Source organism: Rhea americana, unplaced genomic scaffold, assembly GCF_003343005.1.
Source record: "Rhea americana isolate MKP2758 unplaced genomic scaffold, rheAme1 scaffold_15, whole genome shotgun sequence".
Taxonomy (NCBI): Eukaryota; Metazoa; Chordata; class Aves; order Rheiformes; family Rheidae; genus Rhea; species Rhea americana.
Window position 1 is genome coordinate 8897063 of NW_028185594.1, and position 9973 is coordinate 8907035.

General features: G+C 41.2%; 1 protein-coding gene across 2 annotated transcripts in view; it reads right to left on the bottom strand.

Annotated features, from left to right (window-relative positions):
* Nucleotides 1-9722, bottom strand: part of KAT6A (lysine acetyltransferase 6A) — a 45695-nt gene extending 35973 nt beyond the window's left edge. The window contains exons 1-3 of one of the 2 annotated variants that reach the window (XM_085299524.1): nt 9636-9722; nt 7796-7845; nt 6912-7682 (exon numbers count right to left, since the gene is read on the bottom strand). In XM_085299524.1, the coding sequence (XP_085155650.1) occupies nt 6912-7514 (603 nt within the window). In that variant the 5' untranslated portion in view covers nt 7515-7682; nt 7796-7845; nt 9636-9722. The remainder of the gene's footprint in view (nt 1-6911; nt 7683-7795; nt 7846-9635) is intronic. The other variant, XM_085299525.1, reaches the window with a different exon arrangement.
* Nucleotides 9723-9973: the final 251 nt, after the last annotated feature.

The window sequence follows — 9973 nt, forward strand, 5'->3', positions numbered from 1 at the left end:
TTTTTTTTTTTAAGTTAACAGTATTCCAGATTCTGCCAGACCTCCTGTCGGTCTCATTCTGGAGCACTCCCCCTGTCAAAATGCATCATCTTATTGTATCCATTCACAGCTGCTCACGACAGTAAAATTTCTGACCCACTTAAATTTGGTCTATTATTACAAACTGCTTCACATATTCACATGTGAATCAAGTTCGGAGTAATTTTTTAGCACTTAGGTTTCCAGAATTACACAGAATACAGATGGAGGCCATCTGTTATGAACCATGACTTTTTAGACAGAGAAGTACAGTCTTGTCTTTCAAGGAACCTGCTGGAAGAGAGTCAATCCTAATCCTACTCCAGCTGAGAGCTAAAGCTTGAAGAGCACCCTTGGAGGGCAAGGGTGAGCTCTCCAACTATAATTACAGTGCTCTGCCACCCAAAATAAACTAACCCACAAATAACTTCCCTACTAGTAATGGGACAGTTCTTTGCTTTAAGAAATAGAATTAACAGGTATTACTTAAAATGGGCACAATTTAGCAACAGTTATCATATACTTAATGGCCTCCAAAAGAACTATGATGTCTTCTTAGCAAAACAACTTTCTGAAAGGATACAAGAAGTTAGGCTTCATCTGGCAAATACAATGAGTGCACACAAGGATCTTGAACTATTATTTATAATGGGAAAAGACCTAAAGGATGCTGCACATGTAATACCCCCTCAATTAAAATTATTAATAAATATAGACAGATATAAATAGCAAAACAAAATGAGGAAACAGATATGCCACTAGAAACACAAGAGGTAATACCAAAGTAAATATTGCTCTAACAATCCTCCTATTATTCAATCAAAAAGGTTTTCCTGATTTTTTTTTTTTTAAGGAAATATATTCAGAAYGGTTTTAACAGACCTTGATACTTTCAGATGTACTATAGGACAATATTCAGCTATTTACTTAAAGGCTACTGTGTCTCTCTCTAATTTTAACTGACATAAAAAGCAGTTTTAAGGAGAGTGCAAATGGAGATCAATTAATATGACTGATACTTTCCTTTTAGTTACAACAAACTGTCCTACTTTTTGTTCTACGATCACATTTCAAATGCTCTGGAAACATCCACCATATACAGCAACCATTTCAATATCTCTTTGGATTAGCTGACTTCTTGTTATCACATTTGTTATAAGTTTACGGACATTCTTACAGCCATTTAAAACTGTTCTGTAGCAGTTATCAACAGAAATAGAAGGTTAGCTATTTCCACCTAGACTCTCCAGCCTTAACACCTTCATCTCATTACTGTCTAGTTCCTCACAATAATATTGCACACAAGATCGTGGCCTTAAAGAGTGCTAAACACTGTTGTACTGTAATATTGTAGTAACTGCTGAATTGCAATAATGCTATATGAAACATTAAAAGTACTAAATAGCGTTGTTAATTGCAGTCATACAGCAAAAACACCTTGCATAGGCCACACAAATAGTAAATTGGATTTCTTTTTGTTAAATGTCATTACTATTTTTGTTTACAGTGAATACATGAAGAGAATACACAGGGCAGTGACATATCATATTCTGGCACTGTGAGGATAAGAGCATTATTTAGTATTTCTCAAAAACTGCTTCACTAATATGGTAACACAGTTTGCCTGGACTTTTAGACAAATATTATACTCCGGTCTACTACATCTTCATTAGTTTTTGTCTACAGCTATTATTCAAGTTGTGGCTGGATTCTTCCTTCTAGATCGACTAYCATGTTACACAAATCTGAGATCCAGTTAAACAGTTCCAAAGGATGATATACACTGCAATAAATATTGTTGTAACACATGGTCATAAAATTTTTATCATCTCAAAACCATTAATGTATTTGCTTTGTAGCTGCTAAGAGATATAATTAAAAATTTGAGCATGTAGCTAGCATGCTATGACCCCTATCTATTAGGCAGATTATACTATCTCATGCTCTATCTTATGTACTTTGTCTTATTTTACTCTAAATGCTAAGTTTTCTAAAACAAGACGCTTTTGAGTTACCTTTTGGTATAGTACTAATACAATACAATTCAAACTATTAGATATTACAGCCCTACAAATAAAGACTGTTGTACAAAACAGAACAGGAACTGAAGCCAGGACATCCCAGATCAACACAGATTCAGTGAATCTTCTATTTCTGCACTGTCCACTAGCAAAGGTGAAAAACAACAACACAAAAATCTGTTTAAACRTATCTTATCAAAAGCACTCTTGTTGTATTGCAATCCTTGTCCTCAGCATTCTAAAGATGCAGCACAGATCTGCATGAGTAGTTTCTCACAATTAAATAGATGTGTTTCATAGCCATGCATAAATGTGACATAGCTTTTCATGCTTCAAATGAATAGAGTATTTGAAACTAAGTGGCTATAAAAGAGAGAAATCAGTCTTTGTCATCTTGCAAATGCATTTTTTTTGTACCAGAAGGTAAGCAAGGAAATAAAAGGATTGGTGATATACATAAAATATAGGTAAAGCAGGTCGCACTGCAGACTCAAAAGCATGCAACCAAGGCCTCTGACATCCTGACAATTCACAACAGGACTGATTAAAGAGGCTACTGCCCCCTGCTGTCCTCTGCCCCTTCAGTGAAGGTTCCCTCCCTCCAACTGCAGTAGTATTTCACTGTGCAGCACATAAAACTACCAATTTCATTTTACAGTAACACACTGAGCTACAAACTGCAGCAGTTGAGAAGCAACTCACCACTTGCATTGCCTTGAAATGGCCACGATGACCCCTGGCAGAGATGCAAGGTGTTGGCAGGAAAAACTAATTTCCTAAATCATCCCAACAGTACCTGCCCTGATCACAAGCAACAACAAAACAGTAAAAACCCAAGTCAAATTGAGCAGTAGTGAAATATCCCAAAAAATTTCCTCAAGATACTCTAATCTTTTTTTCTGAATACTCTTTTATGAAGACTTTCTATTCCCAAACATACTTCAATACCTAGCACATGCTAAAACAGTATGATTGTTGATTCTGTTCGACTTCTATGAACATGAATAAGTTCTGTCAACTACCTGAAGACTGATAGCATTCATTGTAAGTTATGATTTCTAAAGCAGCAAAGAAGTTTTTCCACTTAGAAAAAGAATTTTTTTAATAATAAATTGTAAAAATTTTCAAGAAATAAAACTGATCCTCTGAACAAGTGCTAGCATACAGAAATTGATTCTAGGAATATACTTTAAAGACTAAAATCATTTCACTCTGCAAGCAGACTAAATGCACATGAATCAGAAGTGACAGTTATACTTCAAAGAACTAGTTCATGTATCAGGGCTTTATTGTAGAAATTGGACTGTAATAGTACAATTACATATTTTATAGTCCAGCTGCACAGTATTGCTCTTTCCCTCCAGATACGAGAAGGAAAAAGAAAAAAAAAATCATTGATGGATACTGGATTTGGTGCAAAACATTCTTTACTCCACACTTGCTATCTCTCTGGCTGAACGGATGTGGCGGCCTGATATCTACACTTCCTCAGCTCCATCTATGTTCAAGGGATAGTACTTGGCCTGATACTTAACCAAGAAGTGGAATTCATTGTTTTCGCTTTCATTACAATTTCAGTACGAACTATTTACTTCTAGATATTGCAACAGTTTGGCCATCCCCCTATCTACCTCCTTCCTTTCCACAAAAGGGAATAGGTATCACAGATCTTATCAGTCTGCCACCTACTATACAAACAATATCAAATTCAATTCCAGCATTTGGTCCAAGGTGTCACAAGGAAGGTAAAAATAGCTCTTAACTGCATTTCCTATTTTAGCTTCCAAACTACAGGAAATTGAAGAAAAGGCCATRCTTCCCAAAAGGCTGTGCATGAGTGAAAGCACATACAGTACTTAAAACTGAAGTTAAGAGAACTCCCTTTTTGCTACCCACTGTTCCTAACAGGTAACCAGATTTCAGCAATGAGCTCTGCCCATCAGCAGCATTTTGTTTGTTTGCTCATTTTAATCCAAATAGTGCTTATAAGACTCAGGATTTCACAACCTGTCAGCAGCGTGTCCTTACTGCATCAGCCTGAGAAACCATGATAACCTGCCAAGCTTTTTGGCACTGAATGCGGTAACATAGTATTCACAGAACACTGAGGTTAAAAAAAAAGAAAAGAAAAGAAAAAAAAACTCTGAAGAAAAAAAAAGAGATGTAGTAAACATAAGAACTTCTATAGTACTATTTAACATGTATATTAAAAGTTTAAGGCTACAAATTCCATAGACTTCCTGCAAGCTAATCATAACAAAAGGGAAAACATCCAGGGTTGAGTGTTTGTTCTCAGGTATCTAATACAAGTGACACGACTATCAAACACTGCCAGGTAAGTACTTGCAGCTCAGTTAAACAAACAAAAAGAAGAAAATATTATTCCTTTAAGGATCCCAAATCTAGATCATAAGAAAATATGAAAAGTTGTTAAATGAATGTTAAAGACCAAACACGGTGCAATAATAAAAGAAAATAAAAATACAGAAATCATAATGACATTTCTCTTATTCACAGGTTTGGGAGGCTGATGTTATATTAACATGGTTGCTAAGATTCTTCTAAGAATCTGAGTTACATTGTTGCCACACTCTTGAAGAATCTATGCACCATGATTAAATGGGGGGGGGGGGGAAGAGAAAAAAAAAGAAAACAGAACTGTACACCGTTCTCAAGGACCCAATAACCTGAGAAATTGACTGCTTCATAGTGTGTATTTTGCACCTGCATAACTCTTTCAGATTTAACACAAGACAGTAGCGGAGGAAGATTATCACATAATGTCTGCAGAAAAAATTGTGCCTTAGCAATTCTGCACAAGAGAAATTGACCTTTTGGTTTCCATTGACCTGCAGGTCAATTAAAACTGGCAGAATTTACATAGATGTTTTAATATCACATCTTCAAAACGACTCAAGAAACAAGCATGCAACTCAGCATGGATTACACAGCACAGATATGGTACATGAAGAGCAGAAATCTAGGATCTTAGTTTTAAATAAAGATCAGAAGAATTCATTGAATAAATCCCTTGCAAAATTTGTTGTACTTACTGCAAAAGAGTTTACAGCATGTAACACCATTTCTAATGTTACTAGCAACCCTTTTAACTTTTAAACTGCTCCAACCTCAGTCAGTAGAGAGGAATTAAGGAGCAGATGTAACAGCTCAAAACATACATGTACACACATACATACACACCGGGGGGGGGGGCACAAACCCCAAACCAAATGCAGCCTTTATAGTAGCCCATAGAATCATTCACCGCTCTGACATATCCCATGTTAAGATGAGGAAGCCTCCTTGGAACAATTCACCTGAAAGAAAAACTGCACTGGTCCCGAGTTTTGGCATATTACAAGAAAACTGGATAGGCTGTGAAATACAATGTGGTAATAACAACATGCACAGCTAATATTTTCCACTGTTACTACCACTCTCAATCCAGTTGCCACATGCACCAGTCTTGTTTACAAGCTGTTTTCATACCATTTTATAACTCTACCAGTTTGACTAGAGATCTCATTGGAGAAGTACATAAGAAACATATGTAGACAGACCACTTAGAAAAGGATGGAAGAAGCTGACAAAATTTTCAAGATAATCATATTTAATTCTACATTCCAACAGCCCACAACACATCACTGTCACTAGTAAGTACTGTGTCCACAGCAGTCCTCCTACAATTAAAACACACAAGAAAACTTATCAGTGATACAGCAGCTTTGCAAGTTTTTTTTAAGGAAGAAGATGCCTACAGTACTTAAGTCTTCAAACTCTAAMAGACCATAAAGAAGCAGTCTCTCTCGAGTCTGAAACTGATCTGAAAAGCATTGGCAGCACACACTTAAAAGAACTCATCACTGAGGAGGTTATTTCCAACAAAAAATCTGTATCATGGCTGAAAAATATATATCAAGCATTATAGACAGATAAGATAATTTTCATGTTCCAGAAATCCTGGACTTGTAATGCAAAGGTATGAATTACTGGCAACTTGGTCTACAATAAACGAAGAACAGACTTCAGCTTTACTCTGTTTCCACAGCAGTATAGCAGGGACAGAAAAGACACTGACTGGGTATCAATTTCGCTCAGACAACTTGATCTCAGTGTTGTATCAGTGAGTAAAAGATCTTTTGCACACAAAAAGATGGAAAGAAGAAAAAAGGCATACAAATAAGAGAAAACACAAACTGCTTTATTTTTTTCTCATGAACCACCCCCAAAGGTTGTAGGGCACACAAAAGGGAGCAGAAGTTCATTAGTGTTCACGCCAACATTTGCTTGCTCTCCACATTCCCCGGTTTCAGCCCTTCTTTTAACTGCTATATTCTACATACTTTTCCTTCATATTTTACAAGAAATCTGTACTGAGACAGAAACCAGATTTTTTACTATTAATGCGGAAAGCCTCTAACACAGTATTAAGCCCCAACTGCTAATCAGAGCTTCACTATGTCACTTGTATTCAGATAAGCAGCTGAGCTGGCAGTCAGATAAAAATATGAAAATAAGATGCTTTTCAAGGCTGCTTTGCAAATCTACCTCACTTTGAAGTATGAAGGTTTACTTCCCATGTTTTGCTAACATAACTCAAGTAAGCCTCTCATCATATGTTCAGTTCCACCATATAGAAACATAATAATTGAATTCCTCTTAGTAAGTCATTTGCAGTTTTCAGGTCCAAAGTGCAAGTTTTTACCCATTAGGTTTCCTTTGGTCATGCCCAGAAACTTGGAGGAAGCACGATCCTCAAAGCACATTGGTCATTTCAAACTTACAAGATGCAACTTAAATTGACCTCAAATTGCAACTCTGTATTAACACATCATCAATTCCAATAAAATTCTGGTGCAAATGGAGTCTTACCTTATCCTTTTCATGGGGAAGGAGACACACTGGAGGGAGACAGGAAAGAGACTCACAGCTCTCCTTCCCATCGGCATTAGTGGTTGCCTTAGTGTTGAGCTGGTACAGAGGTCCATCTTTAAGAAGCCTCCCATGGCCAACAGCACGTTTGACAGCTAATCTTAATTGCTGGTGAAAAACAGAGGCAGCACTACCTCCAAATAACGCAGACACATCTTTCTGACCTTTCAGAAAGCGCTCAATATTCTTCAAGGATGAGCCACTAGATTCAGCCAAGCCCTCAATTGCGCGTTTGATAAGTTTATTCCAGTCCACGTTTGGTTTACCATCCAACTTTCCATGGTTCCGTGGCTTTGGAAGTGCTATTCTCCCAGGATTATCAGGATCCTTGTAGGAATTGAGACCCTTATTGGAGACTTTTAGAATAGTTCCATCCTTAACGCTCAACTCTAACTGTTCCAGAACAGTTTTGCGGTCCAAACCATGTGACGAAGATACTGCATTGCATATCCTCTCCTCCGAAGGACGCTGTTTTTGTTTCTTTACCTTTTTGATCGCCTCCAAAATCCACTCCGTATACAGCGGGTTGGCGAGTTTTACCATGGTGAAAAATTCTGTATATCCATAGAGTCGTTATCCTTTATCCCGATGCTGAACAAGTTTCACACCATGGGAAAACAGATTCTCGGATGATGGTAAACAGTTAACCATAGCATACACGTTTTCTGTTCTGAATTACTCCTCCTTTCTCAGACCTGAATTGTTTTCAAACTGAAAAGAGGAAAGCAAAACAATTATAAATTTATTCATTCCTTCTAGTAAATTCCATAGCAGCTTCCTCTGAAGTTTTCCCACAAAGATATTAAGATTTCAGCACATCTCACCTCGACTTCAGGTCTTTACACTCACAATCAGAGAAACTGTAACATTAGGCCTGGAAGAAAACAAGAAGAGAGTCATTTCCAAAGAATGAAAAGAAAAAAAAACTATAGTAATTCATTAAACACATAGTAGAGTTTTTAATCCGTTACTACTGTTCTGAAACACTTAATTATATATCTAAGGTCATATATTTACTGCAAATAAAAGTATGACTTAACATTGAAATAACTAATCCAGTATATCCTAGTGGAGGGAAAAAAAATAAGTGCAAGAAGGTCAGCTAATTCTGCACTGAGTTTATATAATTAGTGATYACAATCTACATTAATGAGGCAGGGGGAAACAAAATCAAGGATTTTTAAAAAGCAGGAACTCTCGTGATTTTTGCCCACTGAAGACAGTGCCTGAAACTTAAATAGAAAGCAGTAAGAATTGTCAAGAGCCTCGACCAAACAGCAAGAGGGAAACTTTCAGAACTTTTCCAGGAATGTAATAATAGGTCTAACTCCCTCCTGCTAAGAAAAGCTATGACAGTTGTTCCATTAAGAAAAAAAGAAAAAAAAACAGCTTGAGATTGTAATTAGATGTTCCATTTTCAAAGACCATAGGAAAGAAGAATACAACAATATAATCTTCCACAGATGAGACACACTGAAAACACTTGAGGACAAAGTAACAGGTGACCATACACAATGAAGAAGGAATGCTTATGTCACTGCTAATTAAAGATGCAGATGGAAGGGTATGAGGCTCTACTTCACAGTCTTTTTAGCATTTGTTAAAAAAGACTTTTTCTCACCGTGGTAACAATACATTGAGGCAAAGTTCTACTGTGAAAGTACACTAACCTTAAAGGATTTATAAACTGTTTACTGAAAGGAATAAGATTTTATACAAGAAAAGTTTTAGTTACGAGTTAGTTGTCGACACAGTTCTCCCACTCTGCTTTCTAGGAAGTACTAAAGAATTTATCAACACACAAAACACATTTGCACACAGCATCAGACACATGCACAGACAGACCTTCGCACAGCTCCACACAGCCAGTCATGGAAAGATTAAAAACTACTGTTCCAACCAGAGAAGCAGCAGTGCTTGCCTAGAGCTCTTGCCCCACTAGCAGAGGTGGAGGGCAAGGCAAAGCAGTGCACCGGGGTGCCCTGGGACCCTGAGGGCACAGGCAGCCCTCCCTGCCAGGCGCAGCTCGGGGCCCAGCCCGTTATGTAACCGCCGGCCAGGCCGGGGCGACGCCAGCACAGTCCCAGCGGCTGCCCGCGGGCTATCCGCGGCCAGCGGCCCTGCACCTGCTGTCCCTCACCCCCCTCCGCCTTCCGGGAGGGACCCCCACACGGAGCCCCGGGTGGAGCCCTGCTCCAAGCGAGCGCCTCGCTCCGCGCAGACCCAGAGAAACGAGGCGCAGGCCACCAGCCGGGCCCACACTGCTCTCCGCCCCCCCCCTCCCCCCCCGCGCGGAGACGGCAGCGCAGCCCGGCTGCCCGCACCGGCTTGGCCGGGCCCGCGCCCGCCTCATCCGCGCTCTCTGGCGCCAGCGACCGAGCGAAGCCCAGCCCGCGGCCCCGCAGCCTACGCCGCCCGCCTCATCCGCGCCGCGCCGCGGCCGCCACCGCCCCCTGCTCCAGGCTCCAAGCCTGGCGGGCCCAGCGGAGCGGGCGGCCGGGTCCGGGCCTGGCGCAGAGCGGCGATGGGGCCGGAGCAGGCCGCGAGCCTGGAGCGCCCAGCAGGCCTTCCCCCGCCGCAGGCCGGAGTGCGCGCCGGCCGCCCGTGCCCGTGCTCCTCTGCACCGGGCACYCGAGCCGGCGCGGCGGCGCCGGCGCCACTCACCGAGGCCTGCGGAAGCCGAGAACCGAAAGGCAAAGGCCGGACGGCGGCGAAGCCCGAAACTGACACGGCGGCCATCTTGGGTCCGGAGCTCTGCGACGGGGGGAGGGGGCGTGAGAGGGGAACAGCCCGCGGCGGGCGGGGGAGCGCGCGGGGAACAGCGCGGCGCGGCGGGAAGGGCCGCGGAGGCGGAGGGCTGCGCGGGCGCGGCTGGCGGCGCTCGGCGGGGCTGCGGCAGAGATGTGAGTGGGGCCGCCCCGCGCGGGAGTCACGGGCAGCGGGAGGATTTGGGCTAGTCGCCGTGAGCGCAGCCCGCGCGGTGAAGAACCGCCTCGCGCTCC